Genomic DNA, 23,483 nt, shown 5'->3' with positions numbered 1-23,483 from the left:
CAGATGACTTTAATCTGGAGAACTTGGTTTGTTTCCCCACTCCTCCACATGAAGCCTGCTGGTGACCTTGAGCCAGTCACAGTTCTCTGAGAACTCTCTCAGCCCCACCTACCTCACAGGGTATCTGTTGTGGGGAGAGGAGGTGAAGGACTTAGTAGTTGCTTTGAGATTCCTTCTTAAGTTCCTTTGATTGGTATAAATCCAAACTCTTCTTCTATCAAACGGATCTGTGTTCTAGATCCACATGTCAAAGGCACAAATCCCTGTTGCTTAAAAAAGTCTAACTTTCCAGTTGATGTTCATAACCTCACATTATGAAGTACATGGTTTTGTAACACATGTTCTTAAACTGTTTCCTCCCAAAATTAAATTGAAAAAGGCCTTCAGACTTTGTCAAAATTTCTTCCCCAGCTCATGATCCACAATGGTTCCTTTCTTACCTCACATGACTTTTCAACTGAGCTATTCTTTCTCCACAGCTCAAGCGACTGGATGAGGCTGTTTCTTCTGCTCACACTTTCTTTGTGGCAAACCCACAGCACTTACAGATGCGGGAGGATATGGAAAAATACCAGCGCATGTCAGGGGTGAAAGCAGAGAGCTTTCGGGATCTTGAAGCCATGCCGCACTGGGTACGTATGGGAACTGGGATGCTCCAGGCTGTTCAGAAAGGCTGCTTTGTAGATGCTGGTAGCCATGTTGGATGGAAAATTCCGAAGAGGGGAAAATGTATGCATAAAAAAGAATTTAACTCAAAGGGAATGCACTCTGAAAACAAAGGAGACAGCACAGTCTTCCAGTGGTTCAGGTGGAGGCTATGCATAAATGGCCACTGCGACCTTTTAATTTTATTTATTGTATTTTATTTTTCCATTTATATCCCGCCCTCCCGAACAGGGGTCAGGATGGCAAACAATAAAAACAGCCATAAAACCACTTCAAACATAAAACCAATTAAAAAAAACACAGATGGGGATGTCCCTCCCTCCCCACCGTACCCACAGGAGGCCAGTGATGATAAAGTCAAGTCAGTCCAACTGGCCAGATGGAAATGCCTGGCAGAAAAGCTCCGTCTTAACAGGCCCTGCCGAAACAATTTAAGTCTTGCAGGGCCCTGATCTCATTCAGGAGCTTATTCCACAAGGTGGGGGCCAGGGCCGTAAAAACCCTGGCCCTTGTGGTAGCCAGCCGGATGTCTCATGGACCAGGAACCTCCAACAGATTCCCATCCGACAAGCGGAGGGACCTAGTGGGGCAGTTGCTACACTTTCCTGTGAAAGTAGCTGTGGCGTAGTGGTTAAGAGCAGGTGCTGTTGGCCAGCCCACCAGGATCCTCTTCCAGTTTCCTTTCAGAGAGAATGCTTGGAAGCTGCAGATTGAGGTGGCCCCAAACAAGCCCACATTTTAGCGGTTCCTCTAAGGCCAAACCACTCATACTTTATTTATTTACATCATTTATTCCCAGCCTTTTTTGGGGATCCAGAACTGCTTATATCATTCCCCTTGCTTCCATTTTATCTGCAAAACAGCCTTGGGAAGTGGGCTAGGCTGTATGTGACTTGCCTGAGGTCACCCAGCCAGCCACCATGGCTGTGTGGGGACTCAAACCCGGGTCTCACACATTATAATGCAACATTCTAACCACTACACCATTCTGGTTCCTTCTAGAATGCGCAAGAAATTATTCTCTCGGTACAAACCTCCTGCTTAGGATTTGCTTCTGAGTTTGCTCCACTTCTCCACAATGGGCCAAGAAGCTGCTTTCCAGATGGGAGATTATCTCCCTGGATAGTAGCATGGCAGATGGCTGGCCCCGTAGAGTTTTTGCATCCCCCTGTGTACATGGCGGGTGGGGCTAGCTTTGCTGCTGAGAGACAGGCTAGCCAAGGGTGGGAAACAGCTTGTGAAAAATACTTGTGGGAGGAGAACTCAAATGATCACATGGTCTCTAGTTGAAGGGGGAACAGCATTTTTATTTTTTAAATTTTTGCAGGGCACACAAATGGGTATTTTCAAAACAGTGTAAATCCTGTAGATTCAGGGACACTGCTATGACCTATGACACATGGGACGCATGGTAAACTGCATGATTAGGTTTTACTTGCAAGGGCTAAGTGCCACAGTGTGTCCCCGTCTCACCGCTCCCCCGATATTGCTGAATCAAAATTTGAGGCTCATCTCACACCTTGAAAGGAGCTTGACTTTCTTACACGGGACAGAATTTTCTAAGTAATGTCCAATGCTAGATACAGGTTATCTGTCTGTGTTTTGAATGTACTTTTGATTTGTACTTCAGAAATGTCTGTAATGCTCTAAGCCTATTTTAATATGCCTAATAAAGGTTGTTGTATTGTATTGAACAATTGAGCTTAACTTTCAGAGTTTGTAAGAGTAGGAGCTACATACCCCCCAAAGAAAATTTGTCCTTGTAAAAATTTAGAGTATCGTATAGTGGTTAGAGTGTTGGTCTAGGATCTGAAAGACCCAAGTTCAATTCCCCACTGGGAATCTATTCACAGGATATTTTTTTCCTCATGTCCATCTTGGGCGTGCACAGGAATGTGTTGCAGTGGCGAAGCTCCTGGGGGGAGGGTGCACCATGCACCGGGAGTACGGATTTCGGTCACGTGGGGAGCGCAAAATTCCCCCCGGCCCCTCCCCCTTCCCCCCCGTGGTCCCCCCCCCCCCACTTACTTTAGGAAACCGAGCAGGCTGCAGAACAGGCCTTCCTGTTCTGGTGGGAACTACATTTCCCAGGGTCTCCTGGGAAATGTAGTTCCCACACACAGGAAGGCCTGTTCTGCAGCCTGCTTTGTTTCCTAAAGTAAGTGTGCGTGGGGGGGAAATCATACCCGGCCCCCCAGCGGCGGCTTCCCCGGGGGTGCCGCGGGTGGCCCAGGCATGATTCCCCCCTACACACACACTTACTTTAGGAAACCGAGCAGGCTGCAGAACAGGCCTGCCTGTGTGGGAACTACTTTTCCCAGAATACTCTGGGAAATGTAGTTCCCGCCAGAACAGGCCTCCAGCCTGCTTGATTTCCTAAAGTAAGACGGGGGGGGGGGCAAAAAGCCAAAGTGTGCACCAGGCGCACTCTGGCCCAGCTACGATGTGTTGTGAGTTCCATTTGGGGGACTTGCATGCCTAGAGCAATTTGGGACAGTGGCGCAAGGGGAAAGGAGGCTCATGCATCATTAAGTTCCCACCACAGAACTCACAGCAAACATCTCATGGGCTCTTTCCGCACAAATCTCCTAAAAAGTTTGTAAAACATTTTTTACAACGTTTGTAAAACTTTTGTTTGCACTCATGCCCTTGAAATGATTTCTGACTGCCATTTTTAGTTCTATGCTTCAATACTTCACTTTTTAGTTCTGTGCTTCAATGCTTCACAGCCTCATGCTGCATTCTCTACTCCTCGTATTCTTGATGCTTTGAAGACTGCCCTCTCCCAAATAAAAAAAACAGAGAAGTGCTGCAAAGGAACTGGCGAGGGGCAGCTGAGTGGGCTCAGGAGATGGTGCTGAGGAGGAAGTTCAGGGAAGCAGAGAAGTGTAGATCGCACAGCAACGGAAGACATTTTCAAAACGTTTCACCCATAGAAGCGCTTTAAAAGGAGATTCATTTAAACGTTTTGAGGCTGGAAATAAAACATTTTGGGATTAAAACAATGCAGAACTCCATGGAGGAAACGTTTAATTTCCTGCCTCAAATTGTTTTAAATGAATTGGGAGGAAAAGTTCATTGTGTGAGCATGACAAAAATGTAACATCTAGGCCCTAGATTCCCCCTCACCCACTCATCTCCCATTTTATAGGTAAATTAAAATAATGCAGTACAGAGAAGGCTGCCAAAGGGACAGAGTAGGGGAACAAATTCCAAGGAGGGCAATTGATTTGGCTTTCATTGATAGGAGGTGGGCCCTGGAAATCTCCCAGAATTAAAATTCTGGACTACGGGGATCAGTTCCCCTGGAGAAAATGGCTGTGTTGGAGAGCAGACTCTGTTGAATCAAATTCCTGCTGAGGTCTCTCCCATCCCTAGTCTCTAACTCCAAATCTCTAGGAATTTCCCTTCCCAGACTTGGCAGCTTCACCCATGGGGCTCTAGGATAGAACTAGGCCTCTGTATTGTCGAAGGCTTTCACGGCCGGAATCACTGGGGTGCTGTGTGGTTTCCGGGCTGTATGGCCGTGTTCTAGCAGCATTCTCTCCTAAAGGAGAGAATGCTGCTAGAACACTGCCATACAGCCCGGAAACCACACAGCACCCCAACTAGGCCTCTGCTTGCATGTTTAGTTGCTACAGGCCACTGGAGGGCAGCCCTTCCCTATTCCCAGACACGAATGAAACAGCTGTGGCTTTGTGGCTTTACAGGTGGCTTACGAAGCTGGTGTGCATCATTACAGTGCGGATGACTATCAGCAGGCAGTGGCAAAGCTTGAGGAGTCCCTCAGAGAAGGGCTGCTGGTGCTGGAGGATTGCCGATCCCTCTGTGAGGGGCTGCAGGAGGAAGAAGAAGAGGAGGAGGAGACACAACGTGGCCTCTATGAAGCCATTGCAGGTAGCAGCAACAGCAGAAGGGAGCTCTGTGGCTGCCAGCTGAGAGTCTCATGAATGGAGCGAAGAAGTGCATGTGGTTTGGGGGGAGCAAATTCACCTGAGTTAAACGGCATCGCCAATGAATTTGCTTCCAGCAGTTTTTCTCTGAGTATTTTGTCACTGTATATTCTCCAGATATTATCTGTATATTTGCTTCATTTTTGCAAAAAGAAAAGAAAAAGGAAATATATGTTTGATCTGCACCTACAAGTGAGGACTGAAAAATTCTATTTTCTCTTTACCAAACCCCTACAGTGGGGTTATATTCATCTGCCTCTTTTAATCATCATTTGACTCAATGTTGCTTTTCAGCTTCTATGCGTGTTTACGCTCCACAAAATCTGTGCGAAATATGAAATATCAATTCATATGTAATGGTTGTTTATTTGCTTGGCTTCTCTCAGAATGGGAACTGGCTTATTTGTACTTCAGTTCTTCTCCGCTGTGGGTTTGAATCTTCCAGACATGTTCTAGTATTGGAGGAATTTTCCTCTGGGGGAAAAGCATTCGCCTCACACAAGGTGATCTTTGAGGCTCCTTGAGTCAGAGGAAGGCTCTTTCTATATCCCTCGTATCTAACCCATTGTTTATAGTATACTTTTATATATCTGAAGGAACACTGAATTGGACGTGATACATTTCTTGTGTTTGGCTGTGAACACCCGCAGATTATTTTCTTCCACAACGTCTACAAGCTATTTTTCTTTATTTTTCTTTCTAAGCTTCTAGTATTGATCACTGCATTTTACTCATTTTGTCTCTTTCAAAAAATGTTCTTCCTCTTTTTCCCCTTCTGATTTTGCCAATAAGTATCCATGTACACCTTCCCTGAACAGAACAACAAATTTCCTGTTCTGTAGCAAAGAGGGGAAAAATATGTTATGAAGTAGAGTTGTTTTCTGCAGGTATTGAATTTCTCCCTTCATCTTAAGCTTTGTTAAATAAAAAAAGGATAGGGTTAGTTAGTATCTTTTAAATTAACATTCTTAGATATAAAACTAAGGTGTAGCCTGATCCTGTGCACATCTACTCAGAAGTATGTCTCACTAGTGAAACATAATCCCATCTATTATTTTAGAATGGCAAATTTAGGTTAGTTTTTAACCTTTCTTTTTTTCTCTCCCCTTTTGTGTACTCCTGCAGTGCTTCCTTTCTCATTTTTCTGGGGTTGAAGTGGAGCATGATTATGTTTTATTTTGCCTCAGTTCTCTTAAAGATGTGGGTTAGGTCCTGTGGAGTCTGATCTTCCCTGCCTTCCTCAGCTGTCCCAGTGTGACCCAAAAACTGATGCTTTGTAACCTTCATAAACAAACAGGTGGCACAGGTTGGTGAAATGAGCAATGAGGGCATTGGGCAATATCATCCTTCCCTTTCACTTTATCTGAGAGCTTCTTCTGCTAGTAGAAGACATGATAAGGGGTGACATGATAGCCATGTTTAAATATTTGAAGGGATGTCATGTTGAAGATGGAGCAAACTTGTTTTCTGCTGCTCGAACAAAGAGTAAAGGATTCAAGGTGCAGGAAAAGAGATTCCATGTAAACCTTAGAAACAACTTCCTGATGATAAGGCCTGTTTGACAGTGGAATATTCTGCCTCAGAGGGTGGTGGAATCTCCTTCTTTGGAGGTTTTTAAACAGAGACTGGTTGGCCATCTGTCAAGAGCGCTTTGATTATGCATTCCTGCGTGGCAGGAGGTTGGATTTGGTGGGCCTTGTGGTCTTTTCCAATTCTATGATCCTAAGATGGGAGGGTGACCTTGCCCTGTTCCACTTTCTCAGGGCAGCTCCAGTTACTGTGTGGCATCTTCTGAGGTGGGTTTCCAGAATGGCTAGGGGAAGACTTGGTCGCCCTGAAAAGAACTGGCCCCTTAGGGAGTTATTTGACCTGTTGTGAAAGGCCATGTGGTTTTCTGCAGTGGTCCAAGTAGTTCCCCTGGGCCATTGTTTTTTGAGGCAGGTACATAGAGGGAAAGCAGAAGTGCCTTCACAAGCACTCCATGGCCCAATCCAGAGTGGCAAAGGTGCATGCAGGAAGAAAGGAGATCACACAGATCACGTATTACTGTGACAGAGTTCACAAGTTTATTATTTTCATTTATAGGAATGTATCTGGTCAAGACATCAAGACAATCAGTGTAAAAAGACTTTGTCCACAAATGGAAGTCACTTCTGGAGTCAAAACATCACCCCACAGCTTTGTCCCCTCTGTAAGAATGCCTCCCTGAACAATTCTGCTTTGCACTTTTTGCAAAACTATAGAAGAAATTATTATTTTTAAGTGGAATTAACATATTTCTGTACAGTAGCAGTTAAAGCTTCAATGCTACAAATGTTTATTTTAAAAAAAATGTTCCACTGGGGTCAGGGAGATTTACTCCCAAGAAAGCAGACAAAGTTTTAAGCTTCCTAGGTGTTCTCTCATGAGACTATTCAAATTCCATTTGATTCCCTGGAATATCTCTCTCATGTTTCTTTCGTTCTGCTTGCTAAATGTGTCTTTGGCATTTTTCCTCAAATCTCTGACCTTTTTCTTGTTCCTGATTCACCCTGTCTCCTCTGCTCCTTGAAACCATATACTTGGCATATAAACAGGAAATCCTGAGTATAGCCTCATTTTGCTACATATATTCTTCCCCTATGACTCCCGTCTGGTTCCATTTTCTCCCAGTGTTGGTTCACCCAAGTCTGTTATTTTATTTTTGCACACTATTTCTCCCTGAAGTCACAGATCAGTTAACAGCTTCTGAGATTTCATGCCTTCAAAATCTAAGAACATTCCGGAGATTGCCAATAAGTCTAAAGCACTCACAGTTCAAATTTAGAGATAAAACTTGGCAAAATGCACATTTAAAAAATTCTCATTCCAAATATGAAAGGTGAAATTGAAAATTCTGGCAGGCTGTAAGCATTGTTGGCATTTGCGTCAGCTCTAGTTTTCTGTAGGGTATCATGCCAGAAAAAGTGTTCCTTGGAAACAGGAATCTCTGGCAGCCTTTGCAGAGCCTCTTCCCAGTGTTTAAAAACCCTAGATCAGAGATCTGCTACATTTTTGAGACTGCGGGCACTTTTAGAATTCTGATGGCACGGTGGGTGCAGAAACAAAATGGCTGCCGCAGAATAGTGTCTCAGGTGTAGAGCCAGTCACAAAATGATTGTCTCAGCTTAACCTCAGTAATGCAGTGCAGATCCTTATGTTGTGGTGGCAATTGTCGCCAGTGCAGTATTAAAAAAATCTGCACAGCCAATCAAATCTCCAATAGTCCATCAGAAGTCTTCCTGGGCAAAAGCCCTACCTGGCCTCACCCACTTTCTAAGAAGTCACCATAAATGTTGTGTCAACTGGTGCCCTAGCTCCTAAAGGCACCATGTTGGGGACACCTTCCATTGAGAAACAGTCACAACCTGTCACTTGAGTTCAGTACTCCATCTTGCCATCTTATTGATATGCACAGATGGAGGTCTAAAGCATCTGGGTTGACAAACAGCAGGACGACATAATTACAGAAAAGACATTCAAGACAGGGACAGAGGATCACAAAGAATTCCAAACACACAGTTACAGATGACTCAGGAATATTATAAATCGTAGTTTAGCCTGTAGAAGCAGCCATGTTAGAAACCACGATGTTCTCTCTTTGCCTTCTAGCCCACTACATCCAGGTCTTGAAGTGCCGGCAGAAGTGCGTCCTCGACATCGCCACAAAGCCAGGGCGGTTTTCTTCCATAGAGGACTTCATCCCATCTCATTTTGACCTGCTGCAGTTTGCCTATGACCAAGGTAAACAGCCTCCGTGCACCAAGAGGAAGCCTGGAACTTCCTGTCTCTGTCATGACCAGGAGCACTGCCAGAGCAGGAGGCAAAGGCAGGCACCTTGACCGTCTCTTCTCTTTCAGTTGGGAACCAGACCCTTGCTGCTGAATGTGCAGCGACCTACTTGCTATTCTACCCATCAGATGAGAGGATGCTGGAGAAGATGAAGCAGTATCAGGTGGCACTGGGGGCGGAAGCACCTGTTACTGCCAGAGAGGTACTGGCAATATTTACCCTGCCTGGAATCTGTCTCTATGGTCCTCCTAGGTCAAGGGTCTGCAACCTATGGCTCTCCAGATGTTCATGGACTACAAATCCCATCAGCCCCTGCCAGCATGGCCAATTGGCCATGCTGGCAGGGGCTGATGGGAATTGTAGTCCATGAACATCTGGAGAGCCGCAGGTTGCAGACCCCTGTCCTAGGCAAATTAGGTTCATCTCTTGCATGCAAGGTGTGCTCCATAGAAAGCCATGGACTCCAGTTCCCATTGCACTCCAGTTCCCATTGAAAAGATCTACTATAAAAAAAAAAAAAAGATCAACTGCTCTCCATGAGCTGGTCAGTAGACCTCAGTCAAATATCCCATGAAGCCAAAAATGCCCACTATATAGGAGGCAATGTATTTTTTAAAATGTTTGTTATAATGTCATTTGTTAGTGAGGGCAGGAGTTAGTGTTTTCTGAGTCCTTGGGGCAGGAGGCTGAGGGAAACCTAGCAGCACCGCAAAGTTTTCTCTCCTGAACACCTGCTGGTATCTCCAAACAGGGATTTAGATCAGCAGCAGCAAAATGTTTAGAGTTTTGTTTTATGTGTGCAGAAGATTTGTGTGTAGCCTCTTCAGAGTCTTGCTCAAAGTGGCTTACAATTAAACACCACAGTGTAAAATGCACACTGTTAAAAAACACAAGCAGCATATAAACTATCCATAAAAGTGAACAAATCATTAAAAGTGATAAGATAAAATCCCCTGATGAAAAGTCTGGGTAAGAACTAGTGTTTTAGTCTGCCATCTAAAAGAAAGCAAAGGAGGAGCAAGGCAACCCTCAAGGAAGATGGCTTTCCAAAGGTGCCACCACAGAAAATGCCCTGTCTCCGGTTGCCTCACCTCTGGAAGTGGGGGCACAGTGAACAGGTCTTGAGAGGCTGATCTGAATTAGGGGATAATTAGTTTGATTGTTTCACAGTAATGCTTACTTAACTCAAGGCTTAGTTTTCTGATTAAGTATTAATATTCTTAGCAATTAAAAGTATTGTTGTCATTTAAAATAATTGACCTTTGTTTTGACAGTAGTTGATTATACACTGCTGCCATGCCAAGCAGTAAAGGAACGTCTCCTTCATGGGAGAGATTTCTGCATAGACGTGCTTACACTTACAACACTGCTAATCCTGGAAGCCCCATCGTTAGTGAGAGCGAGGAAACCCCAATGTTTCCTTTCGCTTTGGGGTTTTGCTCCTTCTGGGTCACTCCCCTGTCCAAGCCAAGAATGAAGATTACTGTTTTTGTCTCTTTTTTAAGCCATTTACATGTAATATCGATATTCCTTATATCGATTTTGTGCAGGCTGCTACAACTTTTTGTTTTTTTTCAGGGAAATGTCAGCTGTTGATCCCCACAAAGAGTGGGGCAAGGGAGATGGTTTCCTTCCTCCACTCCTTACAGGGATTGACAGCTGGCATTTCCTGCGGAAAAAAAATGGTTGCAGTATACACACTATCAATATAAGGAACATCGACATTACATTTAAAGGGCTAAAAAGAAAACAAAAATGGCAATCTTCATTCTTGGCTTGGATGGAGGAGCAACCCGGAAGTGGGGGCAGGGAAGGGGTGCAAGCTGCCCAGCAGGCAATGGGTCAGCTCCTCGAATGTAAGCAAGGAAATGCGAGGAGACCCCATTGCGAAGGCACTGTGAGGCAAGGAGCAGTGTGGGAAGTGCTCCATGCATAACTGGCCGGTGTCTGAGCATTATTTCACCAGGGTTTTTTTTTTTATGGTGAGTTGAATGTCCGGTCCTAAACAGCACCCTCTACAATTTCCTCTTGAAGCAGTTCAGTTGTGGAGGCTACACCAGTTTTGAGTACCATGGCCGGTATGTTTCACTGATGTCAGACTTCCAAATTGTACCAGTAGGCTTCGCTTATTCGGCACAGATCCACAGCAGTGCAGATATTGTCTGTGTCCCTTTCTGGGGGATCTGGCCGGTTAGAATAAATGAAGATGATATTTGATCATTTTATTAAAGCAGTTTGATTGGACTTCAGATTTATTGATCAGTGTTGGCATTTTCTGACATTTCTCAGTATTCTTATAAAATTCTAAGATTTCCAGCATGTTGACACAGAGAGAGGGGGCCAAACTGCATGTCTGGGTTTTTAAGAGTTGGATCCCCAACAGCCATACAGCAGCTGCAGAGAATGACTATTAAAAATAAAGGAGAAGTCATTTGGGCTCAGAAAGCTGCTGTAGGGAGAAAAGGGGCTCCTACCTTATCCCCTAAGCAAGGGGTGTCTAACTCATTTGTTGTGATGGCTGGATATTACAAAAATGTCACTTAGGTGGGCGGGGTGGTGGTGGTGGTGGTGGTGGTGGCTGCCACAGCTAGCCCCCAAATGGCACTCAGGGGTGCCCGAACTGGTGAGCCCAAAGCGGGGGGGGGGGGGGCTGCCTTGAATGGGCTTATCAGGCCCATGAGCCAGCTAAGGCAACCCCCCCCCCTTGCTTCTGATCAGGAAGCCTCAGCTGGCTCATGGCCCTGATAAGCATTCTCAAGGGGCTGTATCTGACCCTCAGGCTGCATGTTTGACACCCCTATCTGAAGCCATTTTCCTGAGCAAGAATAGCTAGGGGGTAAGTCATTGCTCTACTTTTGCACCTGCAGTATGGAGATGTTTTGTAAACATGGAGCAGCAAAAGTGGGAAAACAGCTCAGCCCCATCACTATTTTGACATGGGGAAACAGCTAGGGGGGGAGACAAGGACCATACTCGCATCCCATGGCAGCTTTCTGAGTCCAAACAGCCTCTTTTAATTTTTTAACAGCCATTCTCTGCAGCCCAGATGCAAATTTTTAAAAAACCTGTGCATCTCATTTGGGCCAGAGAGGGAGGAGAATTGATTGCTGTTAGGGATGGTCGTGCGTATTTTCTGGAAGTGCCTGCTTAATTTTATCCCCAGGGAATTCACAGTGATTTAATCCACAGGGAATTCACAGTTATGTACACCGGTCTCTCATGGAGAAGAAGCTGATCTACTATGCTGTAGAGCACCTCGGGGAAACATTTGATGATCCCGTAAGTAGCTGCAGTCTCCTTTGCGGTGGGGGGGGGGTGGGGGGAAGAATCTAATAGGCCTCATATTCTCATAGCGACTTACTTGAGGAACCCAGTCTGACAAGCTGTTATCTGGGCTTTTGGCTTCACGTATGGAGCAGCTCACTCCTCCTGTCTCAGTGCCTGGCAGAAGTCGTGAGCCCAAAGAATCATCATCTTAAGGAAACAGAGTAGCGTGCTTCAGAATGGCTGCTGCCGCTGCTTGAGTATGGCAAATTCCTAAGGGCAAGAATATGGGGGAACCTTTTAAGAAAGACATGTGTCATTATTTTCCCCAAGCAAGAAACCTGTAGAAAGCCAGCTGGTCAAATTACAGTGATCCCTGTTGAGTGGATTAGTTGTGGTGGGGTAAAGGCAGGGCCTGTGTGGATTGTGAGGATCGGGTGTGTTGATGTTTCATGATGGAACCATTTATTTATTAGATTTTTATACCACTCTCCCTGTTACTGCACTCTCAGAGTGGTTTTCAACATGGAGTCACAATACATATGTAAAATACAATACAAAAATAAATACACTACAAATATAATATAGTAAGTCATGGTGCCTAAAAACTATCCTAGCAAAGAATGAGCTACTTAGTTCAACAAAGATCATTTGGTCTTCAACCAAAAAGAAAGGACAGTGGAAGGTAGGCCAGCTGAGATGGGTAAACACCATGTTCTGTTCCCCAAGAAAAACAATCTAAAGGTGCCCTATTCTTGGGTAGAACAGAGTGGGAGACACACAAGCAAGGTGTAACAGTTCAAAAACAAGGTTTATTGCTTAGAAGATTGACACCCTAACTCCTCCCAGGGTCTGACTAAGATAAAGTACTTGTTTGATTGGTGAAACAAACTTGAAACTGTAGACTTTTATTCTTTCTTGTCCCCTTTCAAGAAAGTCCACTTGTCTTGCTTTCTCCTGGTTCTCCCAGTCTTTTATCTGGATTCTAATTTCTGTTGACACCTCAACCTTATGTTCTCTAGACTCTATACACTTTAATCTGTGCAGATATTGCAGCCTTCCAACTCCCTGGCACCTTAAACTGACTGACTGAACAGGGGCATTGCTGGGTAATTAAGGAAGACTGCTTCTAGGGAAATTTCTTAAAGGGACAGGGTCTAACTGAAATCCCCCCCCCCCCCCTTAGAACACTGTACAAGGAACTAAACCCATGTTAGCTATAGGGAAACTTAGACTTAATAGGAAAATAACAAAAGCCTCTGTGGGGGCATGTCACACCACTTCTGTCCTCAACTGTAACTCTGTCTCACAGGAGTTGAAAAAAGTTCTACCTCTGGTTGAGGACAGTCAGATAGTCTTTGGGCCAGAGACCATCACTAAGAACCCCATCCGAGGAGGGAGGGGGCACTAAATTCACTGGTGGAAGAGGTGCGGCACTTACCCTGGAAGAGGGGCGAAATTGCCGGTGCAGCAGGGGTGGTTCCGGGGGAGGAACCAACTTTGTCAGCTTTTTCCCGGCCACTTGCTAGCTGGCAGCAAGGAATTCAGACATGTGATCCTTTTGGGTTGTGTAAGTCTATTCAGCCCCATAGAGGCTTCTCAGAAGCGGGTGGGGGGGGGGGGCTGTTTTGCAAGCCTCCTCATGCTACTGGGAAGTCTCTCTGGGAGTGGCAGTGTGGCATGGTCATGGCACCGCCACTGCCCGCCTTGCTGCTTCGATGGGGATTCTCATTGTTATTTGACCATAATGCTCTTTGGGGGTATATTGGGAGAGGCAGTCTCTTGAGGCAGCAACATAAACCACAATCTTGTGCTCTGATGCACAGAGGAAGGTCTGGGAATGAGTCTGCCACCGTGTGGCAACTAAGGCCCTATGGTTTGTTTCTTTAGGAGTTGTGGACTCCAGAAGAGTTGATCCCTGAGGGCCTAAAGGCAAAACACAGGTAAGCTCAAAAGGGATTCTGGGCTGGGTGAAGGGGCAGTACCTCAAAAATCTCTGTAGAGAGAGGTTGCTCCTTTCTAATTTGGGGGGGGGGGGGGAAAGAGTCTCAAGGCTTTTGACCCTGTTACTGATGGCTTATCTGCATTTTCCCAAGAGAAGACCAAGAGAAGCAGAGGCTAGAGGCTCCAGAGAAGGGACAGCAGCAACAAAAAGGTGAGTTGCAAAGGCAGAACAGCAGGGGACCGGCTATTCTCGAGGATAGTGTGACCTGGAACAAGCAGTATTGCCTTTGAAAAAAACATGGAGTGGGATTCAGGTTTCTAGCTCCTATGACTGGAAAAGGAAGGGAAAACCCTGAACGTTTATTTACCATTTTATTTATATATTTCTAATTATAGGCCACCCTTCCCCTTCCGGGCTCAGGACGTCTTCCAACTTTAAATTACACTAAAATCAATAACAATAAACAATACGGCCTATAACAGAGGTGTCCAACTCTAGCACTTCAGATGTTCATGGACTACAATCCCCATCAGCCCCTGCCAGCAGGGACTGATGGGAATTGTAGTCCATGAACATCTGAAGTGCCAGAGTTGGACACCCCTGGCCTATAACAATCTACAACAGATTCATCCAAGACAGCGTTGACATCTCTAACAGGGTTAAACAAATAAATTTCCCTTTGCTCGTAATTTCTGCCAGTATAAAGTGGAAAAAAAGGAATAAAACTGAGCGAAATGAAGACGGGGAAGGGGAAGAGACAGGCCCACTAGTTAGAGTACCATGGCTATCTCAACCATAGGCCTGGTAGAACCACTCTGCCTTACAGGTCCTGCAATACTGTGTCAAGTCTCACAGGGACTGGGTCTCAGTTCACAAGAATGTTCCTCAGGCTGTTCTTCAGTCCAGGGTCAATGTAGTCCTTGCCCTGGCTGAGGAACAAACAGCAGCACGAGGAGGCCAAAAAGCTTTCAAGCCAGGGATCGTTAGTAAGTTGTTGTTAGCTGAGCCCAGTGCTTTTTTGGGAATGTATTTGGAGTAGTGGTCACACAGATACAATGGCCCCAGACTGTTTAGGGTCTTGTAAGTACCAGAACCTTGATCCTGCTTCGATTTCAGCTAGAATGGAGGGGACTCTGGTAGATTGGTACCATTTTATTTTATTTCATTTGGTTGGATTTAGTTTGGTTTTGAGCATCTTGTTTTTTTTTAGATCTTTCCTCCAAAACTCCTAAATTGCTGTAGCTTCCGAACAAATCTGTGGAAACTGGGTGGTTTCCTTAAGATTTTTTTTTAATTGGGTAGGAGCAGTGTGGTGGAAAGTGCTGCCAGGCCACAACCTACTTATGGCAACCCTGTAAGACAAAGGTGTCAAACTTGCGGCCCTCCAGATGTTATGGACTACAGTTCCCATCATCCCCTGCCAGCATGATGCTGGCAGGGGATGATGGGAACTGTAGTCCATAACATCTGGAGGGCCGCAAGTTTGACACCTATGCTGTAAGATTTTCAAGGCAAGAGACATTCAGAGGTGCTTTGTCAGTGCCTGCCAGTATGTAACAACTCCCTCCTTTCTTGGTTTCCCATCCAAGTGTGACTTGACAGCCCTTCATGATAGGATCTGACAGGGTAATGCTAACAAGTTAGGATAACCACAGATAACATAATAGGGAATTGTGAGAAGAGCAGACGTCCTCTTCTTTGGGCTTTAGGCAAAAGGGTAACATTTGGGAGAACTTCCTTCTCTATGCACATCTCCAAAATTTTGCTGCCCCCGGGAGCTCCAACTAGACCAAAATGCAGCTTTTGCTAGCGGGTTGCGTACGTGCGTGTCAGTTCCTTCTTGTTCTGTGCCAGCTACAAATTCACTTCTGGGTTCAATTTAAGGTGTTCGTTTAAATCTCTAAAGTGCTTTGTGATTTTGGGTGTGGAATCCCTGAAGGACTGACACTCCCCACCTTAGCCAGAATACCAGATTAGTTGAGGATCAGATGAGGAGGGTGGGAAACTTAAAAGTTGGCTAAATTTAGGCCCTTGTGCCACCAGATTCTTGCACAGCTGCAACCTTCTTTGCAACCCTCTCAAATTTCTGCAACAACTTTCCTATTTCACTTATTCCTATTTCACTTATTCCTATTTCACTTATTCCTATTTCACTTATTCCTATTTCACTTATTACTATTTCACTTATTGAAGTGGCTGTTTGGACTGTGGTGCCTTGTATTGGTTTTGTTTAATGCTTGTTGTTAGAGAGAAAAGGTGTGGATGCTTTAAATGAATACGTTTCATGCTGTCTCAGGCCTTCTGCCCTTTGAGGGTGTGACCATCACCATGGATTCACAGCAGCTCAATGGATCTCAAAGGGTCGTCTTGGACCGAGTCCTGACCGAATCTGAATGCAAAGACATCCTCCGCCTGGCCAAGGTGAAGACAGGTGCCAGCCCAACTTCATTGCTACCCTCTCTGTTCACAGGAGAGCTGTGGCAGTTACAAAGCTTGGGGGGACAATCTAGGGTCCCTCTGTAAAAAGGGGATTCTAGTGGGAGAGGTCCATCAATGGGTATCAGCTGTGATGGGTGAACCTCCACCTACAGAGGCAGCAAACCTCTGAATACCTTGATCCTGCGAGGCCTCATTGGGGTAGGGCATACTGGCAGGGGCTAATGGGAATTGTAGTCCATGAACATCTGGAGTGCCACAGGTTCGCCATCACGGGGGTAGGCATTGGCCTTTATGCCCTGTTTATTTGGACCTTCAGGGCAACCAGTTGGCTATTGTGGAAAACAGTCTGATCCAGCAGTGCTGTTCTTATGTTCTTGTATTTTCATCTCTGTTTCAGGCAGCCGGTGGATCAGGAGATGGTTATCGTGGCCGGCGTTCGCCTCATACCCCACATGAGAGATTTGAAGGGCTAACAGTGCTGAAGGCTTCGCAGGTAACTTCGGAAGGAACCTGTTCCTAGTCCTGCAGTGTGGGCTTCGTCAGTGGATCTCCTTGGAGGGTGCAAAGAGACCCCAAACCAGGTTGCACAAATTGTAGGTTAGAATGCACTGCCAAGTTCAGAAGAATACATAGGTAGATGCAGACAAATGTGGGTTTTTTAAGAGTGTTGAAGCTGATAGGAGAGAAAGCCTCCTAAATTAGGAGCACATATGACCCATGACCGTCCTGTTGCAAAGTTGCCATGTTGTGCAAACTTGCATATTTTTTGTTCAAGAGGCTGTACATGCTGCATGAAACTCAGACTTTTCAGGTTTCTGGATTTTGTGATGTTGAAAATCCATGGATTACCTCTTCCAATCAACTTGGTAACTGTGGGTGTTGGGGGAGGGGGGGTAATCTGCACAGGCCTTTGGTATTCCCATTATAATGTCTGAAAAGTGCTTGCAGTTGAACACAGATCCTGATAGCAACTTCTTCGGGGTGGGGGGAGCTTCAAGAGGATGTGGCTTTCTGTAGAAAAGTGGCAAAGGAGTTATCTGACCTTTTTGTTGCTTCTCTGTTCCGTATTCTCTCCCCCCCACCCCACACAGTTTTTGATAGGTTTCCAAAGACATTCAGTTGAGGGTTCATAATTCCACAGGTAAAAATTTCTGTAGAGAGGTGGTTTGGAACAGAGAGGAGGCCGGCGTGCTTTTGGACAAAAAGATGGTTTGAAATAACTGGATAGACTACATGGCAAATCTCAGGGTAGGCCTGAAAAAGAACAGTCGAAACTCCAAACAGGCAGGAAATACAATAAATGTGTTCTTTTCAAAGCAAAGTGTTTCTAAAGATGCATTTTGTTCCTTTGTTTTGCAAACACCCTTCATTTGCAAGGTCTGAATGTTCCACACCAATGAAGATTCCTGGCCTGTCGGCTTTATCAGTGGTCTTCTTCCAGGCCTGTTTCTTGATTGGCAGGAGATCTTTTCCACCATGCTCTTATTTTTTTCAGGCCTCACAGGATGGCAGGTACATGAGAGAAGGCCAGGGTCTTGTACCTCTGCTAGTGGTACAGAAGAGAGGATCCTGGCTAGCATTGCTTACCTTGCAGGGTGTTGCAAGCAGTTATTTGCCTGACTGCTTGTAAGAGGATGGACAAATGTATCACGGGGAGAATTAGCTAGAAGGAGCGCTGCTGGTCCCCGCTCTTTTCTTTTACTTATGTGCTAAAAAAGAACTTATGTATTCTCCAGTTTGCGTTTTTGCAGACAGCTATTCAAAGGGACAGGATCAACTCTCTCTTTTGCCAACGTGCGTTAAGGATGCTGGCGCGTATTCTGGTTTGGTATTTCTCTCATTCACACACACAATGCTCAAGTGTGCCTGTACTTCATACTAATTATGAACGTGCTTGTGTGATGTTTTGCACCAATGTGTGTCTCCTCCCTGCCTTTCCCCCAATCTGCAGCTAGCTGAGAAGAATGCAGTGAACTGGAGAGATGCTAAACTGCTCCTGCAAGCCAGTGAGAAATCCCGTCAAATTGTTGAGTCCTATTTCACACCTGAGAAAAGACTCTACTTTTCGTTCACGCACTTGGTCTGCCGCACTGCTGCCGAGGGTAAGGACCACTTGATACCACACGCACAGACGTGAACTGATCAAAAATCTTCTGCACTGAATAAATAAATAGCATTTGGTTTTGGCAGCAGTAATAGCATACAGCTGGGAAACTGAAACTCTTTATGCGTGAGGAGCTTACCACAACCAGAAGGAGCAGTCACCAAGCAATCTTTGCTTTGGGGCATGTTTGCTGTTGTTACCCATTGCCTGTTTCCCTGTGCTTCTCGCCCTGTCTTCAGCAGGGCAGGCATTACCCTTTACACTGGGGTTTGGTGCATTTCTTGTTGCAGGGCTGAATGGCATCATGTTCGCTGCATTGACAGCTTGCCTTGCACACTTGCCTTGTATCGCCCATCCGCACGCATGTTCCCATTGGATGTGACCGGATATCCCCTCCCTCCCCCCCAAATCACTTCATCTTAGTAGTTCAATAGTCATAATAATTCAAATATCTTACATATAACACAATTTATATTGCAATTTTTCTATTGATATTTCAGGGGGGAGCTCTTTTTTCACCAAGGGGGTGGAGGGTAGACTGCAGTGCAAGTGCTTATCTGACGGTGGCAGGAGAAATCCCCTTGTAATAATGTTGGGGCTTTTTTGGAGGGAGGAGGAAGCTTCCACCACAACATTGGGTGGACACCACCATAATCTAACGTTCCCATTACAACCCGCCATTCATAATTCACCCTACAGACATCTCCTCCCAGCCTATTGATAACAGCAATGGCTGGCGGAAGTGGCGGGGAGGAGTCGAGGAAAGGTGGAAGGCAATTGGGGGTGGAAGGCAATTGTAAGCTACTTGAGACTCCTTAAGTAGAGAAAAAGCAGGGTATAAAAACCACCACCACCTCCTCCTCCTCCTCCTCCTCCTCTTCTTCTTCTTCTTCTTCTTCTTCTTCTTCTTCTTCTTCTTCTTCTGCTGCTGCTGCTGCTGCTGCTGCTGTTGTCCAAAACCTTCTCCTCACACTGTTCCCAACCTGGAAAGTCCCTGAGGAGCTGTTATTTGGGGAGACTTATGTGTGTGAAGGGAAGTTTCTCCAGTTGGGCAAATGGGACCTCCCCAGGGCCACTGTAGATCAAGAAAAGAATGCTGTGTGTCTCTGTGTGGGAGTCTTAAGCCCTCTACCCATGTGTGTCAAAGTCCTGATCTGCACAAGGCCCCCAAAATTTGGGAACTAAGTTTCAAGCACCAGATTCCCGATGCATGTTTGGTATCCAATACAAATATTTATTTATTATGTTTTATCTTGATTTTCCTCCCTAAGAAGGTAAGCCTCCAGTGGGAGGGCTGGGAAAGTTATCTGCTGAAGGCTTAATGGAATCACCACTAGTCAGAGTATAATGGTCTAGATACATCAATGGCCTGATTCTTTTTAAGGCAACGTCTCCTGTTGCGAGGTTAAGAGTGATTCTCGGGAGCTTTCAGCACTGCTTGTGAAAATCCCTGTAGTGCCCCAAGCATGGCAGTTCCGGGGTTACTCTGAAGAGTCCCCTGTGCTATTCAGATTCCCTGCATAGGGACAGCCACACTATAGAGGCCAAAATCAACCACCTGCCTCAGAGAGCAAATTTTGTCTGATTAAGAATGGCAGACTGGGGAACGGCAGATCAGAGCCACAAGGCAGGGAAGTTCTGCTATACATTCTGTGGTGATACAGCAGGGGGTTTCTTCACTGTGAGGTTTGCCCAGGTGAATTTCCCAGAGGATGGAATTCTGTGAGTGTGGATTTTCTTTCTCTAGCACTAAGCTGTGACTGATTGTACACTCGTGTTCTGCCCCACAGCGAGCATATGGTGTCTTGTACTGACTCTAATGGTGTCTTGTATGGTGTCATCAGAGTTGCATCACCAGGGGCCTGGGCAACCCACAGTTTGTGAGAGCAAGGAAACCACAAGTTTTCCCTCTCACTGTGGGGTTTTCCTTTTTCCAGATCCCTGCGGTCAAAAGGCAAGATGAAGGTTGTCTTTTTTATTTATCTAAAGCCTTTTAAAGGTAATAGTGATCACACCTTTGCATAGCAAGTTCCACCCAAACACTTACTGATTGGTTCCCCACCCTGGGACATGGACAGTATATACCCCACTAAACATCCCTTTCTCACTAGACACAGTGTGTAACAGACTTCTCTCTGTGATACACCTCTGAAGATGCCAGTCACAGATGCAGGCAAAACGTTAGGAACAAGCTCTATCAGACCACGGCCACGCAGCCCGGAAAACCCACCACAACCAATAATAGTGATATTGCTTATATTGAGGAAAAGTATGGGGGAGACTGTCCCCCCCCCCTCCCAGGATCCACAGCCGGCTTTTCCCTAAAAATGCAAAAGCAATGAAAAGTAGCCTCAACAATATAAATATATCAATATAAGCAATATCTATATTACTGTTGAATAGGGTAATATCTTGCCTTTTGAGTGGGAGCCACGTGTGTGACTGCAGCTGCACGCCAGACAGTGAGAACTCCTTGTCACATTTAAACAAGGAAATGTGGGAGGACCCCACTGCAAAGGGACTGCAGGGATAGGGAGTGCTGCAGAAAGCACTCCATGCATAATGGGCCTGTCTTGGACCATCCTGGTCCCTTGTAGCAAAAGATGTACAGCCCTATGATTTGACAATGTGTGCCATCACGTCACCTGTGTCTTGTGGCAACTCCAAGACCATGGGGTTTTTGAGGCAAGAGGCAGTTATTTCTGCTTTCCTGTACCTAGCAAGCTCAAGCCTCCTTGATGGTCTCTCATCCAAATACTAACCCAGGTCCACCCTGTTTAGCTTGCCACCACATCAGTCCATGTGAAATCCAAAAAACAAAAGCAAAATTGGCATGAAATGTTGCGCGAGCTTTTGAGCTCACTGGGATACTTACCAGCCTGAATGCTACAAAACTTAAGGCAGAAGGCAGAACTCACAGACAGTGATTTTAAGACCTGATCTTGCAGGCATCCTTTGTGAGATGCCAGCAGGCAGTCGGTTTCTTTACTTCGTTGCAGAGATGTAGGCAGTGGTGGGATTCAGCCTATTCACACCAGTTCGGTAGAACCGGTAGCTAATTTTTTGTCTAGTTCAGAGAACTGATTGTAATCCCACCACCGAGTCCTTTCAGAATGGGTTGTTAAATTATTTGAACCCCACCACCGGACGTAGGGTTATAACAACAAAGTGAAAAAGGTAACTGTGGGCTGGCATCTCACAAGGGACAGACACTGACACCAAAGAAAAGGGGAATACCCACCACAAAGTTGACAAATATCACAAATGCTGTAATGAGGCTGCCATCTTAATTATACCAGTTCCGTATCATTGTTACAAACAGTGCTTTAGAATTATACTATATACCGCTGTCCTTTTAAATATTGTGCATTGGAGATTGCAAGGGACAGCGGCATTTAGTATGACATTAAAGCAGTTTTTGTTGTAGTGATACAGAACGGGTATATTTAAGATAACATCCTTATTACAGCATTTGTGGCATCTTGCAAAGGATTCCTGCAGGATCACATCTTAAGAGTACAGGCTGAGATTTCTGCTTTCTGGCTTTTATCATTCTGAAACACTCAGCCTGATGGAAGACCTGTGGTGAACCCAAACATTTGCATGGTTTTTTGTGCCAATTTGGTCTGTTCTAATAGAAGGTATTACACAGATGCTGTTCTCCTTACTAGTGCCTAGTAGAAATGTTTATCTGAGCTACCATTGGCTGCAAAATCAGCACTGCCCTCTTCTGGCCAAAGAACTGCAATTGTCCTGAGCAGAAGTGTGAGGCGAGCAAGGAGTGTGCACGTATGGGAGCATCTCTTGTGACTTGTGGTCTCTGGAACAAAGACAGTGATGGTTTTGTGGGTCTCCCTGTAGGGGAACAAGAGGGCCGCATGGACCTCAGTCATCCAGTCCATGCAGACAACTGCCTTTTGGACCCAGAAGGGAACACATGCTGGAAGGAGCCTCCTGCTTACATCTACAGAGACTATAGGTGAGGCGCTGAGCATGCAGGAAGGTGTCGTGTTTAAGTACCACATTCATTTCTTCATTTGCATACGAATCCATCTTAGCGGCATTTTAAAAAGAATTGCAAAACTGTCCCAGGAGCTTGATGGTGGTGAAAAGAACTGTCCCAGTTGCAGCCAATTTACAGCAACCCTGTCGGGTTTTTCAAGTCAAGAGATGAACGAGGATGGTTTGCTATTGCTTGTCTCAGTGTAGCAACCCTGGACATCCTTGGTCTACCAGGTGTGTACTAACCAGGGCTGACTCTACTTAGCTTCTGAGATCTGATGAAATTGGACTAACCTGGGCCATCCAGGTCAGGGGGCCTAGGAGTTTGGGGAGGAAAATTTGTGCCAAACAATAGATTCCTTCCACAGATTTGGAGATTATATAGACAAGGCACTGGTCCATCCAGTCCAGCGTTCTCCTTCATTCAATAATCAACTAGTGACTCTGGGGGGCCAATATGCAGGTCATTGAGGCCAAGGCTTTCCCCTGATGTGGCCTCTTAGTACTCAGAGAAGTTTTACAACCTCAGAATATGAATATTATCTTAACTGTGAGATAACAAAAGGGGGGGGGTGGAGCTTTGGAAGCTGTGCAGGGTTGTGCTGATGCAGGTGCCGACTCTGCCAGTGTAAGGGGCAAATACGCCAGCAGAGGGGCTACTGTACCAGTGGCAGGGCACTGTGCAACTGTGGGGCACCTGAATCTGGAAGCAGCTGCATGTGCCAGTGCCCTTCAACTGCAGGGGCTTGTGCCAGCATAGGTAGGGCATTCTGGGTGCATTTTCGGGCGAGGAGCTAACTTTAATCTGTTACAGTGCAGTTTGGCCCAGGAACACCCCCCTTCAGCAACGCAGACTTACGCTACCAAAAAGGGTGGCATTAGTCATATGAACTTTCCTGGGAGAAAAAGGAGTTTCTCCTCCCCCAGTACCCATGCTGACGATTACAACTTTAGAATCACCATGATGGTGGTGTCCCCGGCTACCGCTCTCCCTCCCCCTCTCCTTTGGGTTGGGCTGCAAGGCACCATGGCTGTAGCCATCAAGGGACATGTTCTCCATGAATCTGTCCATGACCCCTTTTTAACGCCCTCTGTGAGAGATACATTTGTATGCACCCCAGAACATAGGACTAGCCCTGCTGGACTAGAATTACAGTCCAAGCATCTATTCCAGCATCCATTTTCATGCAGATGCCCCCAGAAGGCCCACAGGACACTATTCTCCAGCACCTGCAAGTAACCCCCTGCCAGCACATTTGCCCCTTGCGCTGGTAGGATGGGTCCCCAGGCCAGTGCATGG

General features: G+C 45.7%; 1 protein-coding gene across 1 annotated transcript in view; it reads left to right on the top strand.

The window, feature by feature from the left end:
- The window catches only part of P3H3 (prolyl 3-hydroxylase 3), a 29,236-nt gene that overhangs the window by 3,861 nt on the left and 1,892 nt on the right, over positions 1-23,483 (top strand). Inside the window, exons 2-12 of the mRNA XM_048503118.1 lie at positions 480-632; positions 4,377-4,563; positions 8,250-8,381; positions 8,498-8,631; positions 11,619-11,708; positions 13,584-13,636; positions 13,790-13,848; positions 15,935-16,059; positions 16,475-16,570; positions 18,029-18,179; positions 22,043-22,160. Coding sequence (XP_048359075.1) covers positions 480-632; positions 4,377-4,563; positions 8,250-8,381; positions 8,498-8,631; positions 11,619-11,708; positions 13,584-13,636; positions 13,790-13,848; positions 15,935-16,059; positions 16,475-16,570; positions 18,029-18,179; positions 22,043-22,160 — 1,298 coding nt within the window. The remainder of the gene's footprint in view (positions 1-479; positions 633-4,376; positions 4,564-8,249; positions 8,382-8,497; positions 8,632-11,618; positions 11,709-13,583; positions 13,637-13,789; positions 13,849-15,934; positions 16,060-16,474; positions 16,571-18,028; positions 18,180-22,042; positions 22,161-23,483) is intronic.

The sequence above is a fragment of the Sphaerodactylus townsendi genome, linkage group LG07 (assembly GCF_021028975.2).
Source record: "Sphaerodactylus townsendi isolate TG3544 linkage group LG07, MPM_Stown_v2.3, whole genome shotgun sequence".
Classification (NCBI taxonomy): domain Eukaryota; kingdom Metazoa; phylum Chordata; class Lepidosauria; order Squamata; family Sphaerodactylidae; genus Sphaerodactylus; species Sphaerodactylus townsendi.
The sequence above is the reverse complement of the archived record's forward strand: the minus strand, read 5'-3'. Positions and strand labels throughout refer to the sequence as shown.